General features: G+C 38.5%; 1 protein-coding gene across 1 annotated transcript in view; it reads left to right on the top strand.

Annotated features, from left to right (window-relative positions):
- Nucleotides 1-27,261, top strand: part of MSH3 (mutS homolog 3) — a 132,118-nt gene that overhangs the window by 33,360 nt on the left and 71,497 nt on the right. The window contains exons 9-12 of the mRNA XM_053912181.1: nt 3,511-3,623; nt 6,514-6,628; nt 13,219-13,303; nt 16,662-16,771. Coding sequence (XP_053768156.1) covers nt 3,511-3,623; nt 6,514-6,628; nt 13,219-13,303; nt 16,662-16,771 — 423 coding nt within the window. The remainder of the gene's footprint in view (nt 1-3,510; nt 3,624-6,513; nt 6,629-13,218; nt 13,304-16,661; nt 16,772-27,261) is intronic.

The following is a 27,261-nucleotide window of genomic DNA, read 5'->3' as shown; positions in this document are numbered from 1 at the left end:
GATTGGGGAAGTTTTCCTTCATTAGTTTTTCAAATAAGTTTCCAATTTCTTGCTCTTCCTCTTCTCCTTCTGGCACCCCTATGATTCGGATGTTGGAACATTTCAAGTTGTCCTGGAGGTTCCTAAGCCTCTCCTTATTTTATTTTATTTTTTTGAATTCTTGTTTCTTCATTATGTTCTGATTGAATTTTTATTTTCTTCCTTCTTCTCCAAATCATGGATTTGAGTCCTGGTTTCCTTCCCTTCACTGTTGGTTCCCTGCATATTATTCTTTATTTCACTTTGCATAGCCTTCACTTTGTCCTCTATTTTGAGACCATACTCAACCATTTCTGTGAGCATCCTGATTACAAGTGTTTTGATCTCTGCGTATGATAGGTTGGCTATCTCTTCATTGCTTAGATCTATTTTTGGACTTTTGATGTGTTCTTTCATTTGAGCCGTATTTCTTTGTCTCAGCATACCTCTTAGGTAGTAATGGTTGGACCTTAGGTATTTGCTGGGGCGGGGCAACCCACATCACTGTGTTGAGGTGCTGTCTGTGGGGGAGGGGTCTGAGAGGAAACAATGCCACTTGCTCAGTTCTCCGCAGGCTTTCAGTCATTTCCCCCACTACCCACAAGTGAATTGGGCTCTCCTGGTGCTGATTCCCGGGTGGGTGGGTTTGTGTACATTTTGGGACCCTGTGGGTCTCTCCAACCAACTCTTCTGTGAATCTGGGAGTTTCTCCTGCTTCCGCAACCTCTGCAGATTTTTATAGTCAGAAATTTTGAGGCTTTCTTTTCCCTGTGCTGGAACCCTGGGTTTGTGGTCTGTCTCGCTCCCCAGCTCCCTAGTTGTTCCTCCCGGTTTATCTGCATGCAAATATGGAACCACAGGTCCTCCAGCCACTGCCTTGCCGTGCATCTTCTCCACCCCAGCTGCCCATCTCTGCCCCTCCTGCCGGTCTGGGTGAATGTTTCTTTTTTAACTCCTTGGTTGTCAGACTTCCATACAGTTCGATTTTCTGGCAGTTCTGTTTACTTTTTGTTTTTAAATTTGTTGTCCTTCTTTTGGTTTTGCAAGGAGGCACTGTGTATCTACCTAAGCCTCCATCTTGGCTGGAAGTCATAGACAGTCTGTGTTTAATGTAGAAATTTACTAAAATCTAGTTTGACAAAATTCTGGTTGTATATGATTCATTATGCATACAAGTGTTTCAATTTTCCTGAATTTAAGAAATCCAGGAAAACACAGATATGAGATTTTAATTACAACTGGTTTGTGAAAAAAATTTTGTATGAGGATGTTTAATGTACAAATTGTAGAATGATGAATTTAACACTATTGTAATACTTCCATGAAAGCCTCAAGGATGAGTGACAAGTCCGTTTTTATTTAATGGGTTTCTAAATCCTTATCTGCTTATCAAACAAAACGTTAATTAGAACAGTAATTGAGTTACCAGCTGCCTCTTCTGTTCACTCTTGGAACTTGTACAAAAACACTGTAAAGTGCATGTAAGGTCATTCATTGCTTTTTGGTTTGCTAAATAATAACTTTGCTGTAGGCTTCATAAAATCCAGGTATTAAGGGAGTCTACAGGAAGATAAAAATTGATAAGAGATTTGCAATAGTTGGCTGACACTCTCTCTCCAGTGGATTAAGGTGGAAAAATCCTTCAGCACCACAGATGGGAGAAAATCCTCCCTCTTAGGTTTCTTCTTGAATCTTATGTCTGCCTAGTCTTGTGGTAGAACAGAAAAAGCCTTTGGAGCTAAGTATGCTGGCACAGATTTCCTGGAAAAAAATTAAAACACTAAGAAATCAATTTATAACTTTATTTGAGCAAAATGGAATTTCATGACAAGGGTATTAGATCCTGGGAAAGCAGGAATTGTTCAGCATCAGAAAATATGAAGAATATGTTAAGAAATTAAGTGAGAGGAACCACATCATCATTTTAACACATGGAGACAGAACATTAGGTAAGATTCAGTAATCCTTTATGCTAAAATTTTATTTTTTGCCCAAACTGGGAAGCTTACCAAACCTTAGACTAATAAGTCATTCCAAAACCTGCAGCAAACATCATGTTTTGGAGTTGAAACCTTAGAAGCATTCCTGTTAGTGTCAGTAAGAAGACAAAGGATGCCTGTTAGCATTACGTGTGTTCAACACAGCCCTGAATGTCTTAGCCTGCAGAGTAATGAGGTAGGAAAAAGAAATGAAGAATAGAAATTGTAAAGGAGAGACAAAACAATTTTTTTAACAAATGATACCAAAAAATCAATTAGTGTTCACAGTGGCTACATATAAAAATTGATAGGCCCATGCACACCAACAATAACACTTCAGTAACTGTAAGTAATGGTTTCCTTTACAGTAGTGTTAATCTATAGTACAGGAATGGGAAAAAGCAGGTTTACAGCTGTGAGCACATGAAACAGTTTATTCTTACATTATTACTTATTTATTAATTATTGTTTTATTTATTATTATCATTCACCTACTTTTGCCCACCCCTGCATATCTAAGAGTGAGTATAACCAGTTATATAAAACATGAAGAAGATGATAGAACATTATTGCTAGATATAAAAGACATGAATAAATAAATTATGCTTTCCTTAACAGCGGGATGTTATACACCTATAATGTTTTATTTTTATTTTTAGATGTTTTAAAGCAACGTGACAGAATGTTAACACCAAGTGAATATCCGATAATAAAGAAATGGTTGTAATAGCATGTAAAAGTTAGGGCTTTTACATACTAAGAAGTATTTTTCAGCTATTAAAAAAGGAATTGTAGTTAGGTTACTTTATGTGGAGGGATTTCCAAGAGTTATTGCTTACTGAAGGAAACAAGATGCAGAAAAGTTTGTAAAATGTGATCCTATTTTTATAAGACAATGACATGTATGAGTATATGTATAAATCATACACTTGTATATGAACCTGAAAAAACATGTTCATACACAAGAAAAAACACATTTTATATATATATATATATATAAAACTTTAAAAAGACGATCGAACCACTTTAAATAAAGAGTCAGAGCTGACCTCAGGGGAATTTCCTGTATTTGATTGGCAGCTGTGGTGTGGGTGGAGTTAGCAAAATGCTCACCAGGCATAGACTTCAGCCCTTCTGCGGAGAAAGAATTACTGGTGGTGTATGCTGTTGCTGGAGTATTTAAACAAATGATGCAGTTAAATTGCAGTGATGCTTTCCCATTTTACTCTCTTTTGTGTTTGTTAAAATAATTGACCTTAATTTCAGTGAATTCTTGATGATAATATATATAAAGTACTCACAGTGTGCTAGGTGGTATAAAATGCCAGTTGTAAAAGTAATAATTATGTTTTATGAAATGGAACTTTTCAGCAGGGAAACTTTAGATTTTTTTTTTTTCCAACTTGGGAGAGAATAAGGAATGACTATTTTTTTCATTTAAGCCAAGGCCTAAATACAGACAGTTCAAGATTATGGAGAATTATCTTTGAAATTTTCTTTCTTTTTCTTTCAGTGTGCGGGATGACAGAATTCGAGTAGAAAGGATGGATAACATGTATTTTGAATACAGCCATGCTTTCCAGGTGGTCACAGAGTTTTATGCAAAAGATGTAGTTGACATCAAAGGTAAATATTATATACATGTTAGCATAAGTCCTCAAATTTAAGTGAATTGAGGTTTGGATAAAGGTGCAAGCCTGACTTTCAATTTAATGAAAACTAAATAATTACCAATGCATAACTGGAAGAAATAGAGGGAAGAGTTTATGGTTCTTACACTCATCAAAAACACCACTGTAGTTCTTCCTTTGTAGTTATGACCACTTAGTAATTTGATATTTTTGACATATTCATCAGAGTGTAAGGAGATACTGACTAACTTTCCTTCTTGTTTCTCCTAAAAGATGACCCATTATTTTCCTTGTAATTTTATAGGATGTTTGGATACATTTCTTCATGAAGGGTAGCATTTCAGAAGGTTGATTACCAGAAGTTAAATACCAGAACATTAAAGACAAGGTCTTAATATGTTAGGTAACCATTATGTGCCTAATCCACATTTCTCCCATCAGGTATCAGTGCTTGTTTTGGTCTGTACCCCTCATCCCTGCCAGTCCCACTAATGTTCAGGTCCATTTTTATCCCTTATCACATGCTGCAGAGCTTTCACCGTTAGACCATAGACAGAGCAGCTCCCTCCCAGGCATCAGTGTCTCGTTAGCATTTCTCTCCCCTTCCCTTTTAATCTCTAATGACTTGGCCAAATTGAATTAAGGGTCTGAGTGTGTAACCCACTTACGACACCAGCCTGCGATATCACTGAAGGGTCATTGTCTTATGCTCCATGAAAGACAAGACTAAGTCACGAGACTACCATAAGCCACGCTTGACATCAGATCACTTAGGATATCAGACAGACAGCCTGGCTTGCTGGCAGGGCACATGTTCCCCTCTTGGGAGTGGTCCTTAGCGGTCTTTGTAGCAGTTCACAGAGCCACTGGTGCTCGTTTCCCCCTCTGCCAGCCATAGCTCAGCTGCAAAGAAAGGAGACTCTCAGTAGGCGGGTGCAGGGTCTTTCTGGCTCAGAAGCCCCATGTTCCACAGGAAACCATTTCCCTTGCTGGGATTTCTACAAAAGACATGACAAGTTCAAAGAGTCAGTGTACTCTCAGGGAAGGCCAAATTTCTGGAATCAGGTATTTATAGTTTCTCCTAGTTCAGGTGCAGTGTACTGGTTTCAGGTCATTTTTACGACGTGCAGTGCTACTTCGTAACTCACTGACATTTCCTCTTCATCGGGTTTCCTGGGAGACAGAGCTCGAAAGTTAAAAGAAGATGAAATTCTCAGAAGAGGAGAAGGGGTTTTAACTCTTTATTTACACTTTGTTTTTATACAAAGTTATATTGAAATTAATAAGATATTTTATATTACTGATTTGTATAGGATATTTCATAATATTTTTTACTTCTAAAAGTAATAAATGCCGATTGCAAAAAAAGTCAAAACATATTTGTGTATACAGAAAAAAGTAAAAGTCCCCCCTCAAATTCTTATGAATCTTTTTATGTACAACTCCACATACATAATTGTGTATATTTGTTTAATATAACCTGACTTTATTCTTTCAACTAATTTTTTGTTGAATGGCAGTTATGTGAGGCATTGTGCATGCAATAAGGAATAAAACAGACAAAAATTCCTGCCCCTTTGGAGTTTACATTCTAATGGGGGGAAACGTATTGTACAATAAAATAAGTTACTGTGTTTGAAGCTGATATGTGCTATGAAGAAAGTAAGGCAAGGAAGAGAGTGAACCTCTACTTTAAAAATTTTTAATTTAAGTTGGCATTCAATATTATATATGTGTCGGGTGTACAGTATAGGGGTTAGACATTTCTATAACTTACGACATGATCCCTCCAACAAGTCTAGTATCCTCCTGACACCATGTATAGTTATTACAGTTTTATTGAGTATATTCTTTAAGCTGTACTTTACATTCCTGTGACTCTTTTGTAACTGCCAATTTGTACTCCTTAGTCCCTGAGGGTGAACTTTTAAACAGGGTGGTGAAGGAAGCTTCCCGGTGAAAATGGCCCTGGAACAGAGATGTGAGCAAAGATTGAGGGAGAAAGGAGGAGAGCCATGCCAACTTGTGAAGGGACAGGGTTGCAGGCAGAGACAGCAGGAAGCACAGTGTTTCATAGACACGCCTCACGTGTTTAAGGAACAGCAAGGAGCCTGGGTGCTGGAACAAAGTAAGGGGGAGAATGTTAAGAGCGGAGCTGAGTTAGAGAGGAGATGGAAGGCAAGTCGTGTAGGGCCTTACAGACTCAAGGACTTGTGGTTTTTCTCTCAGTGATTTGGAGAACGTTGGAGGACTTTTAAGCAGCATAATCTAATGATTTGATTACATTTTAAAAAGGATTCCTTTGGCTGTTCTGTTAAATACCCTATAGTGCACAGGGATGAAGGTGAGAGACCCAATGGAAAGCTGTTGCAATATCCCTGGTGAGAGTTGAGAATGATACAACTTTCTTTCCCCTCACTCAGCAATATATTATGGAGTTTTCATATCAGTACAGATAGTGAAAAGTCATTCTTACTAGTAGGTGAATAAGAATCTGGATTTAACACAATTTAACTTATTCTATCGACCTTTGTTAGGTTTTCTCCATTTTTTTAGTATTACAAAAGATGTTTCAACTCACTTCCTTATTTATACATCTTTGACATGCATTTTGGAGTATGACTGGGTCAAAGGAGATGAGCCTTTTACATTTTGAAAAAGTTGCTCTTTTGCTTTATACGAAGGCTTATTCCACCACCAGACAATGTCCTTGTCCCCACGCCCTGGGTATTCATAGTCATCTGCATTTTTCCAGAGCGCAGTTTTAGGAGATATTGTCTAAACTGTTATTTTAATAACCATAAACTAAATTTTATTTAACTTAATATTTGCTTTTAATAATGATGGATAATAATTCTAATGAGGGTATATATTCTGTTTTTTAGGTGCTCAAACTCTTTCTGGCATCATTAACTTGGCAAAGCCTGTGATTTGCTCTTTGGCCGCCATAATAAAATACCTTAAAGAATTTAACTTGGAAAAGGTGCTTTCCAAACCCGAGTAAGTGATTCCTCAAAAATAAAAATAGGGATGGGCTTATTTATATTATCAACATCTCTTGGATTTGGATAAGTACTATAATCAGAGAAGTTTACTTGTTATTGATAGGATACTTTATTCAAGAGCAAGTATTGTATGAACTATGTGGTATTGGTGCTGTAGAATATTAAAATATTAATCAATATAAAAATATTGATAGAACCCTTAAAAATTCTGTCACTTTATATTTATGACAGCTGTTTAATGTAGTATAATTTTGACTACAAAATGATGATTTATTCTAAAGCACAGTTAATTGGCAAGTAGTTAAGAAGTAGAATTAAGAAGTGGTATTAAAACACATTCATAAAATTTCACTGCCTTTCTTATTCTTGGTTTGAGTTCTTATTTCCTAGTCCATGAAGTTGGAGGCAAAGTGTACAGCTTCTAACGTGGACAGCTTTTCAAAAGAGTGATTAACTTTATAGAGTTCAGAGAATTAAAAGCTAGTAAGTGACATTCTAGGAAAATACTAGTTTAAAAACCAGTGGAATAAAAAAAACGTAGGGAGATAATTTTCTTGACTTGCTGTATATTCTGCCCTCACCAGCCCCTTGTCTTTGGCTCTGTAAAGAGTGAGCTCCCTCATGCTGATTCAGATAAGTAAACTGCTTCCCGCTGTGCACAGGCGGGCGATCAGCTTGGGGCTGTCTCAGTAAGACGGCTGAATGGGAACTGAGGAGCGGAGAGGTGGTGCTGGTGGGAGGTTGTTGGGGAGAGTGGAAGACAGGTCCACTGGGAATCTTTTTGTAATGTCTTTTTTTGTTTACGTATGTTCTAGCATGTGGTATTAAGGATAAAACAGAGTATCACTTCTCTGGAAGTAGTTTTGTCCCGGTTCAAAGCAGCCTGCATGTCCATCAACAGGAGAGTGGGTTCATTGTATTACATTCATGATACACAGCAATGAAAACCAGTGGACTAGATTGACACTTGTCGATATTAAAAAATTTCATTAGCATTGTGTTGATCCAAAAATCAGATTGCTCAAGGACCCAGAACACAGATCATTATGTGAAGGTAGGACCTCTGTGTGGTCAATTGTGTTGGATCCCATAAAGAAAGGATGACCAGCTATCCACCATTTAACTTGTTCATGATAGTTCTCCCTCACTTAGAGATAGAACTAGTGACTAATAGCTTGCCCATCGCCAGTTGGGTGCTGAAAATATCAGGGGGCGCACTTTGTAAAGTATATGATTATCTACGCACTATGCTGTGACACAGATCCTGGCCCACAGGATCCGGTGTTGTGGCGGCAATAGACAAATCACACAAACTACAGAAATCCTGTGGAGAAAAAGGGATGGCATGGCCACTCTCTCAGTGAGAGAGGGCCAGAGCACTAGAGAGAGCTCAAGAGAGAGCTGACTCCTGCCTGGACAGGCTTTTATTGTTTTTCTAGGCACATTACTCTGAGGATGGTCCTCATTTACTATGCATAGGTTTGTTTTGGGTGGTTATCTTTTGGTGACAAAGGAGAGGATGTTGCTGAATACAGCAAAGAAGGATATTTGCAATGTAAAGGGAGAAGTGTTCGAAACCAGTTATGCTCCATACCTGGAAGGTCTAGCTCAGATTTTAGGAAGTTAAAGATACTCAGTAAACATTTGCTGCCTCTATTCAGGGTGAAGGAGTTTTTAGCAAGAGCAAATCTCATAGCAGTCTATGTACAATGTAGGCCCGATCTCCCATGGGAAAACCTGTCCGTGGGGGTGGGTCCTGCCTGCCAACCTCACTTCCCACTGGCTTTTCCGAGTGGGGCCTGGGCCACATTTCCCACACTTGGAATGGTTCCCCATAATGCTGTACACCTGAAACTAATAAAAAGTAATATTAAATGTGAACTGTAATTTAAAAAATTTAAGAAAAAATAAAAGCAAAAAAAGAGATTTGGTTCTGGGGGGGAAGAAAAAGGATTTGTTTCTGTCCCTACATCACCCAGGAATGAAGTATTCATATTCAAATAAGAAAACTGACTTTTTCTAAAATCAGGCTCTCATGTGTTTAGAAGTAAATGAATTTGGATCTAAAGCATCATTGTTTCCTCTTCACGTGTAATTCAGAGTAAAAGTAAGACTAAACACTAAAACATAAAACGTTTATTTGTGCTGAAATTAAAATAGCTTATTTTAAAATTACCTGATTTGATAAATTGAGTGCAGCCAAACTTATATTTGGTGGTATTATTGGGGAATGATCAGGGAACGGGACCTGCTGGTGACTTAGTACGCGTCTGATCTGCCTGTTGGGTAGCCCCTCTTCTCAATTCCATAGATCCAGACAGCAAGGTGTAAAGAGGCCCAGATTTTAGGCCCTCACACTGTGTATCACCCAGCACATGCCCAGCATCTAGTAGGCAGTCAGTGAATATAGGGTTAATGAAAAAAAAACTAGGAAGGAATTCATCCTGTGAGCATGAATTTGATTAGAGATTGCGAAAATGTCCTTGGGAGCCAAGATTAATGAATGAAGATTGTGATCAAACTGGTTATTTATTTATTTATTTATTTATTTATTGTGGGCTTAAAAATGAAATGTGAGGGATGATGTTTTATGGGTAGCATGTGATTTGACTCTGAATATAATTCCTAAAGTGCAATTCCACAGTTCTCATGTCTTGGGAAGAGAATGTAGCCTCTCAAAGTGGTTACTTTGGAAACCACGAATGCTCTCCTTCTGTATTTAAAATTCGGTTGTATTACTTTAAAAGTTCAGCAACATAAGGTATGATTATATTTTATTCAGGAGCTGTGTGATTGGGAGAAAAATTGGTTGTGTTTTGCAAATGATTTCACAAAAGTTGCTGCATATTTCATAAAAATCTTGATATACATTTTAAAGGTCTTTGTGCTTATTTTCCTCCTATAAATGTTGTTGGGGGAAATATACCATTTCAGGAATTGTTCTTACAGATGGATTACGTGAGGTTTTATTAGATAGGGCAGGTTCTGCCTTGTGATAACTCGGAGCTGAATGAACGTGTGCCGAGTCCTGTGCGTCGTCCTAGGGAAGCACTGAACCCAGCAGCCTTTTGGGACCCATTAAACGCTAAACATCTTTCTTTTTATTTTCCTCTGTAGTATGCTTATTGCAAACATTTAGGAATGTGAAGATATTCATCCTGTTTAATTAAATTAAGTACCTAAAGATTAGGCAAATGGTAAACATGTGACCTCTGGAAACTATGCGTAGAGAGCCATTTTCCACTGTTGACTTCATGTGCAGCATGATAGATTTTTTTGTCTTTGTTTCCATTTTTAAATAATTTAAATAGGGTCTTTGAAAGGGGTTGATCTTTCCGATAAGGTCTGTACCTTTACTGTCTCTGTCTAATTCAGAAAGATGGTTTTCTTTTTTTTTTTTAAAGTAGTTTAGGAATGATAGAGTGTTATAAATTTCTCTGTGTTTTATAGTATTATAAATGGGAGGAAAAGTATATTTCCTCCCATTTTAAAACTTGGAACAAAAGCATCCTTTGTATTTTTGTTGTCTTAAATATTAATGAAATATTTTCTCATGTTACTTACAATATTTCTATTCAGTTTCACACAGTGTGAATTCCAGCCAGGCATTGTTTATGAGGTTCATTTTAAAGCACATGAATTTTGCTTCTTCCAAAAGGGTAAATAATTTAGATTTGTTTTGAGTATTTCAGATAACAGTGATCATATACCATTGAATACCTAAGGATGCTGGCAGATTCAACCCTAAGTTCAAAAATGTATACAATTTCCAATGGACATAGGGCTGATAAAAGGAAATTTTTTTTCTGTTTGGATGGAAGAGTCCCAACCTCAGAACATATTATCAACTAAACATTTAGGAAACCCAACAGCAAAATTGGTTCTTATAATTGCTTGGTAATTATTGTTCCATAGGGATCAGTATAATTTAATATTGTCCAGTGGTTGATCTTTCATTAAAATCAATGCAGATGTCAGTTTAAAGAAATTCTTTGCTTCTCCCAGCATCTACTTGGAGGTTTAGATGATTTGTTCAGTAATGCAAAAACCAAAGTAAAACAAACCAAAAAATCATATGCACATCTCATTAACACTGCTAAATGGAAAAAGAACCTATACAGGCAGACCTCGCGCGTATTGTGGGTTTGGTTCCAGACCACTGCCTCAGAGTGAGTGTCTTCTTAAAGTGAGCCGTAATCGTTTTGCTGATTCAGGTGTCTTGTTATCAGTGTGATATGGTATATGCACATCTGTGGAGCTCAGTAAAAAGAGCTAATTTAAGCCAGTTTGTTGGTTCACATTTACTGGGTTCTTTTTGATATTGTAGGTATTGGGAATCCCAGAAGTCTTACGTGGGTAAGAGCTCTAAGCCTCCTTCCTAACCCTCCCTCTACCAGGTTGTATGTTAGTCAAAACAAAATTCTCCAACACAGACACTTTTTAGCAAGCAGGCACAAAAGCAGTCATGTAAAACTCTTCTATAAGCATCTTGAAATTCTAATTCTGGGTCTTCTTGATCTTCTGACAGTGCCTTACTTCAAAGGTTCATTCAAGGCATAGGAGCTGGATTTCACTTTTAGTGGGTGTTAGGTGACAAAACCCTCAGATAATTGGTGGAACAGGACGCTTTCAAATCCTAACCCTAAAACACCACCCATCAGGGTATGGACTGTTGGGTTTATGCGTTCTTGTGAGGGTGAAGACGCCTGAGGAGTATTTCTGGACAGTCCACGCATCTTAAATGACACTTTATTTTACACCTCTGATGTTCAGGGGAGATAAAGGAAGCTTGCCAAGATGTTTTTAGGAAAGGCTGCTGGATTATGGGTTCTTGATTAGTCCTTCTCTCATGCCAGCTAAGCATCCCTCCATTGTTCCTGTCTGATTAAGCTATTCAGGTGTTACTTGTGTAGGTTGAACCCAACTTTCAGGAAGCGGGGATGTCAATGACTTACATGTAAACACATGGGAGCTGGTTAGATACCAACTCTGAGTCTATACTTTCAGCTCTTCCGGTTTGGATTTTTGACCATGAGGCTGTGTGAACACCTGTCAGCTTCATAGCCGATCACTGCCTAATTGTTTCTTCCTGAATATAATGTTTACATTTTAGTATTGACCTTGGGTGTTTACAGACATTTTTAAGGGAAAAAAAAAAAAAAGCCCACACTAGGCTCCGTATAGGAAGATGACAAACATTTGTTGAGCATCTACTTTCTGCTAGGCCCTGCAGGTGCTGCCAAATGTATGACATTAATAACCCTTGCCTCCATGGAGCTAAGATTTATTAATGGGGCAGTCCAAGAACATAAATTGCTGTAATGCAAGGCAAATTAAGTTAACTGCTATAAGAAGGAAAGAAAGGGCTACATACACTTGGTATCCATCAGTGTTGGAGTTGCTTCCCTCTGAAAATCATTAAGAAGTTATCATGCTTTGGAAGCTAGGTTAAATCTGTCGTGGATAAATTACACCGCCAAAGGACAGCATTCAGTTACTAGGCAATATTCCTAATGTGTAGTTTAAGGTATTTCTTTTTCAGGGCACTGGGGCTTGAGCTGGGGAGTCATCGAGAAGTGGAGGCATCTTGCAGTGAATGCTCTGACTTTGATTTTAGGCTCTAGATTCCTGGATGAGAGCTTGTTTCCATAACTGGTTTGGGAAACTGGGTTTTATTTAAATCCTATAGAGCCATGATAAGTGTGGTTAGGTTCCTGATGGAGACACTCATGCTTCCCTCCAGATAGTTTAGTGACCTTGCTATTGTATTTCTTGCCTTTAAGCCATCAAGTTTGTAAGTGCTGAAAGAACAGTCAAAGGACTGGCTGACTTATAAAGGAAACTGAATTCCTGTACCAGTAATGCATTGATTAATGTCCTTTTAATGTGAAAGACTAATAAGGACAAACATGGGCATTGTGCATGTATTTATTAATCATATTGCAACTCAGTGCTCAAGTCTATTGGAAATTTATTGCACTTTCAGTCTACTTTGCGATAGCTATGGGGACTTACGGAGAATGTGAATTCTTAGAGCTTAAGGAAATAATTTCTGCTGCTCTTTCCACTTTACTAAAACATTAGCCTCATTAATATGCATTGTTAATTATAGAGTAAATAACATCTGTTGCACATGTCAGAATGTTGATTAAAATCTGTTAAAGGGTTTATCAAGATGATCTCATGCTGAAGAATAAGAAGGACGTTTTTAAGTATCTTGACATATTTTTTCTAACCAATTGCACAGTTGTTTCTTGAAGAGACCACACCACCACATGCTCTGCCAGTGATAAAAGACTGTGTTGGGTGCTGTTTCTGGAAATATATATTAAAAAATTGTTGGTAACACTTTCTTTGTGTTTGGTTGGGAGCATCTGTCCTTGTTTTGCCATCAGTCTGTTTAATGACACCAGCATCGATGGAAGACAAAGTCCTACTGAATATTCTTTTCGCTCCTTTTGAGTCGAGTCTCTATCAAAGAGCGAACCATTGTCACAGTGTTACTGGAATATTTCTAGTGCCTAAGTTTGTTTTTAAAAGTTCTTCATGCACCTACATCATGGCTCATGTTTTGTTCTTTTACAGGAATTTTAAACCATTGTCGGGTGAAATGGAATATATGACAATTAATGGAACAACATTAAGGAATCTTGAAATCCTGCAGAATCAGGTCAGGTAAACATAAGGGCTAGTTGATTCAAAATTGTTTTGAAAACAAAATTTGGAATAAAGTAGCACTTTCTTCTTAGGAGTACAGGTGAAAACACCAGTATTGTCTTCAGCTGACCACTCTGCCTGTTGTCTGTTTATTACTTGATAATTGTAGCACCTGCTCTTTGGAGATTCAAATACAGTTTAAGAAATGCTTCTGCGGGGCTACTTGAGGAGCTATAGAGCTGTCCTTCTTAATGGTTGAAGGAACATGGTCATCCAGATAATTTACGTGTCAAAAATTTCTTTGGAAGAGCATCATCTTTGAAAATTAATACGAAGTTGATTTTTTTTGTCTGCTTGGTGGTATTTTTCTACATACTTTTTTTCTTGAAATGTCTGCAGTCTTATTTCATTACACAGCGTATAAAACAAGTTACTGTGATATTCAATTAGACTGTAGGGTGCATATTATTTCCCTTTACAAACTTCCATCATTATTTAGTTGCCCTTTATTGATGAATTAGGAAGATAATAGAGCCATTGAAATTATTGCTTTCACTTATTAAATCGTCACTTGGTAATGTGTGATATTATAAAATTAATGTTAGCATAACAAAGTCATAGAAATAAAAAGCAGTTTCAAGTCATTTGAATAAGTACTGGAGAAAATGAACCATCTGAGTCAAATGGGTTATAGCTCTTCACAAATATTTATTACTGTTGTGAATTATATTAAATACTGAAATTATTCTCCTGACTCCTGGATTTGTATATTACTAATTAGTTTCTCTTATTTAGTTTCTCCCTCTTCTAAGCTATTCTTGTACACTAGAGTCCACCTTACTTTTATTCAATAACATTATCCAGAAGTGAGAATCTTTCCCACAAGCCTTTCTCATCAATTCTGTGTGCACCTCCACGATAGGAAACAAGTAGTAGGAGTAAAGGGACATATCTTGGATGAAGAAGAGCTCACAGTCAGAGCCTGCAGACAGCCCCAGCATTCCAAACTTTCCTTATTCTGCCACATCCTCCCTGTTCACATCCTCCTACTGTGTGCAGTCAGTTCTGAAATCACACTCCTAAGGCAAAAATCACCTGTAATCAAAATACCCTTTAAAAATCCTTCAAGACTTATCAAGACTTATCCTATGATCCTTATCAAGACTTGGACCCCTGTAGAAACAGAAGCTGAGAATGAACATCTGTGTGTCTTTGCACTTCAGCCTTGGCCTCCCTTACAGATAAGCAGTGAAAAGGGGTAATGAGGTGTCAGGGAAAGCAGAGGTGTAACAGGGCTTGTGTCTCCCTCATCTATCTATCTATCTCTCTCTCTCTCTCTCTCTCTCTCTCTCTCTCTCTCTCTCTCTCTCTATCTTTTCTCTATCTCTCTCCCTATTCTTATCTCTCCCTATATCTCTCCCTTTCTCTCCCCCGATCTTTCTTTTCCCTCCATCCCTCCCTCCCTCTCACCCACCCCCTCCCACCTGAGCCTGCTTCTCCAGTGATGCCAGATAATCGGAACATGATTCCCCTCCACTGTCCTCTTTCTGGAAAACTTCACTGCAGGCAGGCCAGTCGGCTCTTGTCTCAGAAAGGGTGGTGCTGTTGCTGATCTGGGCCCTTGTTGGTTGGCTCTGTCTGTTCAGCTCCATCCTCGGGAGCCTCGGTGACTGCAGTTGCTGTGTGTGCTCCACTTTACCCCCTAAGGCCTGGGGAGCTTATGTCATACCTTTTGTCGTTTATTTCTGCCAGGTGGCATTGTGTCCTAATTGTGAGTCTTTTCTCCCGAACTTGGATATGAGTGCCCTCAGGGAGGGAACATGTCTTAATATACCTTTGCCAATCATACAGCTGAGTACCTGAGGAGGTATTCTGTAAGTACCTGGTTGATGATTTGAAAGAAAGGGAAAAAATTTTTAAAAAACCACTCAGGTGAAAACTGCAATTTTATGTTCCAAACAAGATTTAATCTATTCATAGACTTTTTGTAATACAATGAAACCTTGGTTAAAATAAACCATCATCTCTAGTTAATTGTAAATTTTTTTATGACTCAACTTTCAAATAGCAAAGTATAGATAGATAAACTTTTACTAAGGATTTAATAAACTTTTACTAAGAATTTAATAAAGTAGACTGAAATAAAGCCCTCCCAGGGTAAGTTCCCTGAGGGCCGTGCAAGTTCCCGTCTGTCTCCAGTACCTTCTGCTCGTTCAGTGCTGTCAGGAGAGCACCGGCTTCACTTCAGTAGTTCTGAGGCGGTGGGGGATACAGAATTGCCAGAGGAAAATTAAATTATCTTCACTGTATTTCCCAAGGCACAAAAGCCTGTATTTTTAAGATGCTAAGGACAAATGTATATTTCAAAAGAGAATTCTGAATATTCTTAGTTAACCAAAAATGACACATAAACTATCTCTTTCTGTGCAAAATATCAATGCTTTTTATATATTTTGTTTGTGTGTGTATATGTGAGGTCTGTCCAGAAGGTATCAAGCCATGTAATATGAAAAATAGAGACATTTATTGAAGAAGATACAAGAAACATTGTACGTGGGACAGTGATGACTCTGTCCTCTTCAAAGTAGGCACCTTGGGACCTCACACAGTTCTAATTGCCATCAGCTGCCCCATTGTATTTTCCTGAATTGCATCTACTGTCTGAAATCTCTTCCCTTTCAGAGGTGATTTTAGTTTTGGGAAAAGCTAGAAGTTTCAGGGCGCCAAATCTGGGCTGTAGGGGAGCTAAGTCACCAGGGTGATTTGATGTTTTGCTGAAAAACTCTGCATGATGTGATGCATGAGCAAGTGCATTTTGGTAATGAAGCTGCCAATCACCAGTTGCCCATACCTGCGGCCTTCTGAATCATCTGAGTAGTTTCCGTGGAGGAATATACAAGTTTAACGCAAAATTTGATGCAGATTCATTGCTGTCCTTGCTCAGTCATTTTGAATGTGACACCCACACAGTACACATGCTCACACAACAGTGTCTACAGCTCCCACTGACTAGTACAGTGAAGTTGTCATTGTTCACACATGTGCATTCCAGTCCAGTCTCCTTGGCTGCCAGATTATATCAATGTAGCACAAACTTCTCATTCTATTAACAATGGCTGGATTTTTTCCGTACAGACCTCTTATGTGTGTGTGTGTGTATGTGTGTGTATTATGTTATATAAATACATACACACGTATTCATTTATCAGGCATTAAATGAACACCTGTTTTGATCCATACTTTATGCTAGGCGTATATAAATAACATTGAAAATTATGATACATGGAATAATTGGGGCACATGGTCAATTAGCAATTTTGGTACAAATACAATTGTCTAGTTATTAAAACTTGTTTTCTGGTCATTCTTAGACTGATATGAAAACCAAAGGAAGTTTATTTTGGGTGTTAGACCATACTAAAACTTCATTTGGGAGACGGAAGTTAAAGAAATGGGTGACTCAGCCACTCCTCAAATTAAGGTAAAGGGAATTTGTGTGTGTGTGTGTGTGTGTTTAATCTGAAACTATATGAAGGTGTGAAATTAAAGGCATATTGGCCTCCTTGAAACCAAGGTTACCATGATGTAAAATAATACAATTTTCAATTGGGGAATATTTTATTTTTATCTGGCAATATTGTGTCTGATATTGTGAGGATTTCCCCCTTGTTCCCAAGAGTGGGCAAGCTTGCAGATTGGAAGACATGGGGCGTGTGTTGGGGAAAGTGAGTTATCCAGTTAGTTTGGGTCATCAATAGTATACAGTGGTAGGGGCTGGAGAGATGGGGCGCTGCCTTCTGTAGAGGGCTTTGCAGGCTAGGCCGAGGAGTTGGCAGCAGAGGACGTTAATTCAGTGATTCTGAGCATGGGAGTGATGGGGTCAGAGCTGGGCTTGTGTGTAGGAGGGGACACGGGTGGTGGGGCAGGTTACCAAGTGTATGAAGTGGTTCTGAGGACCTGAGCTAAATGATTTTCAGTAGGAATCTGGAAGAGAGGTCAGGTGTAAGACATTTAGGACAGTAGAAAGAGTAAACTAGGAGTGACTTTTATTACGTACCAAGCACTATGCTAGGGGCTTTAGTGCATTTCTCTTTTAAACTGCACAATAGCCTCACTGTTGGCTGCATTTTATGCTGTGCTTAGTAAATAATCATCTTCAAAGAGGATAGCAGGTATTGTTCTTAATGTTAGTAACAAGCTTTAAGAAACTGTTTTGATGTTGACGACTACCAGATCACTTCTGCTTTTAGTGGGTCATTTCGATTTTTCTTCTTAACCATAAAGACCTTCCAACAGGGGAAGCTGACTAGATAAAGACGAAATTCTGAAAATGGAAGTATCTGCTTTGGCTCAATGTTCAGATGAAATAAGGAGCAAGAGCAGAGAAGATGGCTTTCTGTAGACAGTGTGGGGACAGCAGCCTATGGGGTGTTGCATTCTGGAGGATGGAAAGGCATCCACCTAAGCATCCACAACAATTCTTAGTATTTTATTTACTGGGTTAAAATAGTCATCAGAGACAGATGCATTAGCAGACGTTTTCATGTAAATATTTTTATTTCTATTGTTAAATTTGTTTTCTCTAATCAAGATTAATTTGAGAGAAATTCAGTAGACTGTGTTGTGTGCTCTTGAGAGACTGGATCATGCTGGGGGTGTCTGCCCGTGGCCGTGGGCGCATGCAGCCCATGATGGCTGTGAATGTGGCCCAGCGCAAAATCGTCAATTTACCTAAAACTTTATGAGATTTTCTTGTGATTACATGTTACAAGGTATTAATGTGTGGCCCAAGACAACTCTTCTTCCAGTGTGGTGCAGAGATGCGGAAAGGTTCGACAGCCCTGCTAGCCCTTGGGCGCTGCCTTCCCAGGGAGGCTGAGAGGAGACGTGCCCTGCACTGCGCACCGGTGCTTTCGAGGGCGAACTTTAAACTGGCCTAACACTTATGTAGCTGAAAACAAACACAAAACTTTTTCCTTTGCCCTTTTTATTTTAGGTCATAGTTTTAAAACTTCCATCTTCCTAATCCTTTAAAATCGACTTCAAAAGAATACCAGTTAAATCTTAACAACACTTGCAACCTATTCCAAACAAAGAAGTTGAGAAAATTCTCAGCTGATTAGTCAGTGGATCAGTTACATATTTAATGTCTTTTTATTCCACTAAACTAACACAGGTGCCGTGCAGATCACATCAGCAGTTTGATTCATCCAGACTAATATTCTGTCTCTGGTGTCGGCAGCCAAATGTTCACTTAGGGCCAGGTATTCTCCTATAGTGACAGTACAGAGCAAATAATTGGTGACGAGGGAGTTTAGCAATGTAAAGCAGATCTTCCACAGTTCTCCAGGAGCCCATTTTTTGTCAGTCATCTATGAATTCTCTTAAATCCCTTAAGTTCTTCTTTATATTTTTAGCCCATTTTAGCTTCCAGGCAATCCCATTTGTCAATCCAGGACCAAATGTCTCAGAGGATTTTTTCACTTCCACCACCTTTTATTCTATATAATGACCTCCTCGGTGCAGAATTTACTAGTGACTTTTAGAAAGTACAAATGGCTTTTGCCCTATGCTTATTGACTAAGTCAAGAATTCACTTAGATTATTGAGACTGGATTTTACTTTATTGAAGCCACACAAGTTTTCATAAATAGGGTATACTTTCTTATGTGTTGTGATTAACACTTTTGATCAGTTCTGTTAATTTGAGGCAAGAAGGTAAGAAAATTCTCCAGTGTAGTCCTCTGCCTGCTGCTGTTGCTGCTGCTTTTTTGAAAAAGGGACCCAAGAATATGTTGATTGATCTTAGAGAGAGAGGAAGGGAAAGAGAAAAAGAGAAACATCGATGTGAGAGAGAAATATCAATTGGCTGCCTCCTGTATGTGCCTTGACCAGGGATTGAACCCATAATCTAGGTATGTGCCCTAACTGGGAATCGAACCTGCAGCCTTCTGGTGTATAGACGATGCTCCAACCAACTGAGCCACCAGGCCAGGACATCTCTATCTTCTCATAAGTAACTGTCACACTGACAAAACCATTAGTCCTAAGGACATTTAAAATTAAATAAATTATATCGAATTCATTTTTTTTGAGGTTCCATCTTTGCATTTCTTCTGCTTCTTTGAGTTTGTGTGGTCTTGTCAAGCCTTTATATACACACGATATGTATTTTATTAGTTTGGTAAAGCCTGAAAATACAAATTCTGCTTATAAATCTTGATTGGAAGGGGAAGAAACTTTGAAAAAGTCTGGGATGAGTCTCTAAAATGATGCTTTAGGCAAATATTAATTTCCAAGGCATATTTGGTCATTTTACAATTATTCAAGTTGCAGTAACTTCCTCTATACAGGGTCTGGCAGAAGTAAAGCTTACTTGAATGTGGTTGGTAGGGTATGTGTGTGAATGTCTCACACGAGACGGACAGAAATTTGAACATTTCACCTAAAGTGTCCTGTGGTGTGCTTGAGTGTGGCAGTGTTATGTTACAGAATCACATGCTGATGATTTTGTAATAAAACATTTTGTAATTTTAAAAAAGGGGCGTTATTCGTGCTGGACCCTGTATTTTAAATTATCAAGCAAAAGTAGTTGTATATTTCTTTCATGGGTACCTGTTCTTCTGCTCGCACCTTAAATGTTGCTGTTACCCAGGGTTCTCTTCTGGGGCCGTGTCTTTCTTTTAGCACTGCTTAGAAGCTTGCCTGTGGCCACAGCTTCCTCTGTAACTCACATGCTGCTGACGACTTGGTCACCATTATTTTCAGAAGCTTCAGACCCGCTTTTGCTAGGGCATCTCTGCCTCGGGAAATGTTCGGTTTGAGTGGGCAAAACAGATCAGACAGAAGCATTTCCTTCTGTGCGAGGGGTTTCTGGGAAATGCAGCTGTCTGTGGGTGTGTGTGTGCGTGCGCATGTTCGCAGGCACACACAGAACCGCGATTGTTAACTGTGAAGCAGACTCTCAGAAGTGTTTCTCTGCTTCTTATGGATGAGTTTATTTGATTAACAATGAAAATTTTGAATCGTTGGCAAGATATAGTAGTCTATCATCCTGCCTTTTTGTAAAATCACTTTCATGAAAGGCAGTCAGATCGAAGTCTTTCATGAGAGGGTTTTTGTTTATTGAGGAAGCTAAGCATCTTCATGCCTCTGGTCTTGCCCTTCTCCATTTCTACTCTGCGCTACCCATAGATTATTTTTAAAATGTATATTTGATTATATTGCTGCTTACTATTTACAGCTTTTACAACACACTGAGGTGTACTTTATTTCTGGACTTTTGTACAGTCTGTTCTTTTTTGTTTTATTTCTGAAGTGGAACCTTCATTTTTGTTTCCTTCCTGGCTTGCTGGCCGCTGGTTCTAAGTTTCTTTTGCTAGCTTTTCATTCTCTGTGTAGCCTTTCAGTATTGGAGGTCTTGAGACCTGAGCCTTAGCAGCTCAGCTTTCTTCCTTACTTTACCCTCCTTTCCTTTCTTCTCACTGTCTCCTGTCCTCCCCATATAAACTTACCTGTTCCCCTGGCTATAATATCAAAAGGTCAGGGATTCCCAAATTTGTAGCTCTGGTCCTTACTCTCTTCTTCTCTCTAGGCTTCTATATTAAAATTAGATTCAGAAGCACATTGGTGTATGACAGACATCTCAAAAGTAATGTGTTCAGCCCTGTTCTTTCTCCTGGTTTCCCCATTCTAGGAACCAGCCGCTCCACCTAATAATTTGCATAGGCCAGAAACCTAGCATTTGTTCTGCGCGTTTCCTTTCTGACAGCCACATCCAGTCTAATACCAGGTCCTATTGCTTTTACCTCCAAAATATATCCAGAGTGTGTGCATATCTTGCCATTTCCATTGTACTTTCTTTCAGCATTAAAATAGTAACATTTTGAAACTTCTAAACAGACAGTATTATCTTCACATAATTCTAGAGTTTAAAAATGTGAAAAGCTATATGTTGAAATGTTTGCCTCTTTATCCCTCTCCCACATCTGCCGAATTCCCACTGGATGACCATGGTTATTATTTTCTTGTGCAGCCTTCCAGAGTCTTTTTGTTTTAAAAAGCAAATGTCAATATAGGCCCCTCCTTCTCCTTTTACATAGATGGCACATAATATACATAGTACTCTATACTTTGTTTCATTCCCTGAATAGTATAAGATAGTTATTTTAAATTTTGTATCATTCAGCCTCATTGACAAGACAATGAATGTACCTTTTCTTAAGGAGTTTCTAATCTAATTCGGTCAAGCGATAGTCTCCTAGTAAAGTGAAGTTGCAAATAGGGGAAGCTTTTGTATCTAAAATAAAATACTTAACCTGTTACTCACTGTGTTACTCGAGACCAAAATTAGAGCAAATGAAGGATATTTTATTATTTAAATTAGATTTTTAGAAAATAGCTTAAGAGAATTAAGGATCTTAGTTTATTCTTGGCATTTAAATCACATAAATAATTAAAATTAAGAAGCTGAAAATTGTTGGTGTTAGGATATAGGTCCTTGACAGTTGACTGTACTCTTATGTAATTTGCTAAAGCACCAAGTGCATTTTCATGATAGTTAATTGTCTTGAATAATTAAATAACTTTTATTTTGGTAAGCCTCTGTGTTTGGAGTATTCTTAATGGTTGTATTTCTGATTCACGATATAAAGAACGACACAAGATACAAAGAATGTCATGTATTTCCTCCACTTTACATTTAATGTATAGCAAGAAAACTAAATGGCATTTTTAACTCTCTGGAACTTCTTGAAATTAGCTAGGAGGCCCTAATTACTCTTTGTGGTTTCCCATGCTCCATGAGCCTGTAGACACACGGCTCACCTGTGGTGACCCTGAGTTTACCCCGCCCACTGAGACACAGTGCTGCTTGTAAATGGGAAGAGTGGTAGGTGTATGCAACTGAGAGCTGATTGCTTCATGTTGACCTTGTGCCTTTGCTGTGTGAATGTGAGTGAGAACAGAAGGCGACAAGGTGCCTGTAAATGTCTCTCACCCCGACGTCTTCTCTGACTGTTACTCAGTGGATTGTTACTTAGTGGATGAACTAGCATCTTTTGGGTTGCAAGTGCCCAGGAACTTGTAGCTGGTCTTTGCTTTGTTCTACAGTATCAGGGCCTCTGGTGAGATCTAGGTTGGCTTGAATGACCAGCAGTAAATGGCAACTTCCATTTGGGCTGAGGAGGAGAAATACAGGAGAAGAGGAGAAAGATATATAGATAGATAGATAGATAGATAGATAGATCCCTTCTTGGCTCTTCCAGCTTTATCTTTCTTTATGTCCATATGGGTAGGGATTTTCAGAATGTATCCACTCAAATTGCTGGGGAAGGACTTCATTTTCTGTGGCTTTAATGTCTTAAAAATATTTCCCTATATGAAATACTTAGGTATGTTCCATAGAGTATAACAAACATCCTTTTAGGATATAGCTGAACTTGTTAAAAAAAATGAATAGATAAGGAGAAGGACTCAGGGAACAGACTGAAAAAGGAGCTGTGAATGGAAGTCAGTTGACTCTGGTGTTGCAGCTGGCCTTTGAAGATGTTGGTACTCAAAAGGACTGTTTTTTTAAAAAAGATTTTCTTTATTTATTTTTAGAGAGGGAACAGGAGAGAGAAAGAGAAAGAGAGAAACATCAGTGTGTGGTTGCCTCTGTTGCACCCCCTGCTGGGACCTGGCCCACAACCCAAGGCATGTGCCCTAGACTGGGAATCGAACCGACACCCTTTGATTCACAGGCGGCACTCAATTCACTGAGCCACACCAGCCAGGGCAAAAGGACTGGGTTTTAAAAGCCTGGTGGGAAACAGGAGTCAGGCCTTGCGTCTGTTAAGTTAGGGAGCCTATAGTAATGTGAGGCACTCCAACGATCATACTCTCAGTGAAGAGAGGGAACAAAGAGGTATATGTCTGTGGTGGTCAGGTCTCGTAGGGGAAAAGTTTCCAAAAATTCTTAATCTCAGGACCACCCTCACTCAGGTTTGCTATTCCAATATGTATTATCTGTGTGGTCTTGCAATGTCTAACTTGTGAAATTTATTTAAAACGGCCCCATTGTACCTAAGGGTTCAGATTGGAAGTAGATGCAAATCCTCCCTTTGTCAGTCTAGGCCTCTGAGGGATCCTAAAGATCTTCCATAAGCTCACAAACCGTTGCTGCAAAAGAGGAGGGGAGACGAGCAGCCAGGAGTGTGAGTCAAAGACCTTCAGATCATGGAATTATAAAGATAAATATCAAATCGCCAAGTTAAAAGAAATGCAAAGGAAAATAAAAAACATGAACACAGAACAAAACTAACATCAAAAGAAATCAGTTCAGTTTTCAAAAAGAACCACATTCAGCTTTTAGCAATAATGGGTTAAACAGGAACAGATGCAATAACTGAAATGTGAGATAATATTTGAAGTTACCTAGAGTGTAGCACAGAGAGACAATGTGCTAAAAGATGAGATTGGAAGACAAGTCGAGAATTAGGTGGCCTAACATATTCCTCATCAGCTTTACAGTAGAAGAAAATTAGAATAGGAAGAAAACAGTATTCAAAGAATAGTAAAAGATGAGAATTTCTTATATTTCATGAGAGATGTGAATCCTTAGGTTTAGAAACCCAGTGAATCCAAATGCAGTTGAAAACAAATCCACATTTTGATAAATCATGACACTAAATCAGAGATAAAAAATCTTACAAAGAACCAGAGAGCAAAGAAAGATCAGCTGTAAAGCAGTGAAAATTACATAAATGGTTTGATTTCTAATTTTCCTACCTGTTCTCTGCTTTACTTTCTTTTGATTTCTTGTTGATTTCTTGAGTAATTTTAATCATTCAGCACCCACCCCCATCACCAAAGCTTGATAGTTTGTATGTCTGTTTTTATTATCTGTTTTCTATTGATTCTGTCTGGTTTCTTTTATTATGCTTAATGTTTTGTGTATACTGATTATATTATTTGGGGGATATATATATATATATATATATATATATATTAAAGATTTTATTTATTTTTTAGAGAGAGGGGAAGGGAGGGAGAAGGAGGGAGAGAAACATTGCTGTGTGAGAGAAACATCCACTGGCTGCCTCTTGCACGCCCCCTAATGGGGGACCTGGCTTAGGAGTCAGACGTGTGTCCTGTCTGGGAATTGAACTGGCGACCTTTTGGTTCCCAGGCTGGTGTTCAATCTCCTGAGCCACACCAGCCAGGGTTGGGAATATATATTTAAGAATAATATGAGGGCTAGAATGAAGGTGCTTTCTGCTAGAGAGGATGATTATTTGCTTTTGCCATATTCTTGGTGGCAATACCCATTTGGGACCATTGTAATTCAAGTTCAGTGTTTGATGTGTTTTAGTGCATTCAAATGATCCCAATTCAGTTTGCAGGTTCATGCTTATTATGAGGGCAGCTCATTTGTACAACAGATTCTTCTGGCATACCTCGTTAGTGCAAAAGTGGCTTTAACTATTGGATTATTTCTCTTGGCTCTTAAATTTCTTTTAGAGTTTAGTGTACTTATTCCTGACCATTTTGTTTGTTCTTTGATGCTTTTATGAACATTTTAGTGCTTTATTTGGCTTTTGAAATTGTCCTCAATGGGGATGGTCTGAAAGTACCTATTCCCATTGCTACCAAGAGTAGGTCATATCATGCTTTTTTTAAAGTGGCCTAAACTGACAATGGAGAGTGGCTGTCAAAAAATTGTTCTATTTGATATTCTGAAAAGGGTGGACTGTTTTCTATTGATAAAAATGATGACTCATTAGCACATGAGCAATGAAGGTTGTTAAAAGCTTGTTGGGTGGGTGGTTTACAATTTGGAATAAGATAAATGTTCATACTAGCTCTTTAGAATATTATTTCATATGTAAAATACAACTTTTCTTTCATATCTGTGAGGTTTTGAGCATGATACTTGTGGATAGCATCACAGTGCATCTCATTGCACAAGTTACTCCTTTCCCCACTTCCCTTATCATACACCACCCCTAATAATGCTGTGTTCTCAATAGCTCTTGACACTGTGAACTGTTTTCATTCCTATATTCTCCACCCAAGTTCAGATTATTAATATCACTCTCCTGGATTACAGAAACAGCCTTCTACCAGTCTTCCTGCCGCTGCTGTTTTGTCCTTTCAGACGTTGGCCATTGGCTCCCATGGCTCTCAGGATAAAGTCCGAGCTCCTGTGTGGTCTGCACTGCTCACATGACCAGGTCCCCACATATCTTTCTAGCTCCTGCTGTCACACGTTACCCTCCGTCTTCGACTGCTCCTACAATTGGTACTTTGTAAGCACTCGGTGGTGGTTCGCTGAGTGAATGGTGCCTGTGAAAGCTGAAGCTAGGTAGATGTGAATAATGATGCTCCGGCCCTAGGAGAGGGCTCATGATTCATGTTTGTGCTAGAAATGTGTTTAGATAGTTGGTTTAGCCATGTTGCATGACCAGTGTGTTAATATCTGAGTTTAATTTAATTCATTTTATTTAAGTTGTCTTATGAGAAAATCTTTCAGAAGAAATTAGAACAACTGAAAACAACCTTTCCTCAGCAGTTTGTATTTTCAGAGACAGTGGAAGAGAAGGAGAAAGAGGGGGAGAAATATCAATGTGTGGTTGCCTCTTGCGTACCCCATATTGGGGACCTGGCCTGCAACCCAGGCATGTGCCCTGACTGGGAATTGAACTGGTGACCCTTTGGTTCTCAGCCCACACTGAATCCACTGAGCTACACCAGTCAGGGCAGCACTTTGTATTTTAACTTTTTTCCCCTAAATAACCTTATTTTAGAATTATAAAGGCATCTTTGTGAATAGCAACCAGCAGATACAGACTCCATCACATGTCTTTACAATGGCAATAGCTGGAGGTCACGCACTGACTTTCTGAGTGACGGCCATACGCAACAAATTCTAATGTCATCACCCAGTGCATCTTCAAATGTGAAGGACTCCAGGGACGCCCACATTTAGTCCTTGGGGCTTTGGTTGTAAAAAACAATCCTTGTCATGCCCAGAACCTTAAGTTCATTTCTTGTCATATGGAATGAAATGACTCAGGTGTCTTCTTTTCATTCATTTGTAATGTATGACATTCTCAAGACCCATCCATGTGGCCGCAAATGGCACTATTTAGTCTTTTCTTATGGCTGAGCCATATTCCGTTGTAGATCTGTGCTACGTCTCCTTTATCCAGGCATGCACTGGAGGACACTTAGGTTGTTTCCATGTCTTGGCCACCATGAATAATGCTGCAGTGAACATAGGGGCACATACATCTTTACGAACACGTCTTCAAATTTTTCTAGTAGATACCCAGAAGAAGGATTGCTGGGTCATATGGTAACTCTATTCTTAATTTTTTGAGGAACCTCCATATTGTTTTCCAGACTGGCTGTACCAGATTACACTCCCACCAGCAGTGTACAAGTGTTCTTTCTTCTTCACATCCTCTCCAGCACTTGTTATTTCTTGTCTTGTGGATAATAACCATTCTAACCAGTGTGAGGTGGTAGCTTATTGAGGTTTTGATTTGCATTTTCTTATAGCTAGTGCATTTGAGCATCTTTTTAAATATCTATTAGTCATTTGTATGTCTTACTGGGAAAAGTATCCTCTGCCCATTTTTTAATTGTATTGTTTATTTTTTGTTGTTGAATTTTATGAGTTCTTTAAATTTTGGTTATTAGCCCCTTATTGGAATATCATTTACAGGTATAGGTGTCTTCACCAGTTGGTTGGTTGCCTCTTTGTTTTGTTGATGGTTTCTTTTGCTGTGCAGAAGCATTTTGGTTTGATGTAATCCTATTCACTTATTTTTCTTTTACTTCCCTGCCTTTGGGGTCAAATTAATAAAACCCACTGTGAGACCAAAGTCTGTAAGTTTAGTACCTGTGTTTTCTTCTGTGTATTTTATTGTTTTAGGTTCTTATATCTCAGTGTTTAATCCATTTTGAGTTACTTTTTGTGTATGG

This window comes from Desmodus rotundus, chromosome 1 (genome assembly GCF_022682495.2).
Source record: "Desmodus rotundus isolate HL8 chromosome 1, HLdesRot8A.1, whole genome shotgun sequence".
Taxonomy (NCBI): Eukaryota; Metazoa; Chordata; class Mammalia; order Chiroptera; family Phyllostomidae; genus Desmodus; species Desmodus rotundus.
The sequence above is the reverse complement of the archived record's forward strand: the minus strand, read 5'-3'. Positions and strand labels throughout refer to the sequence as shown.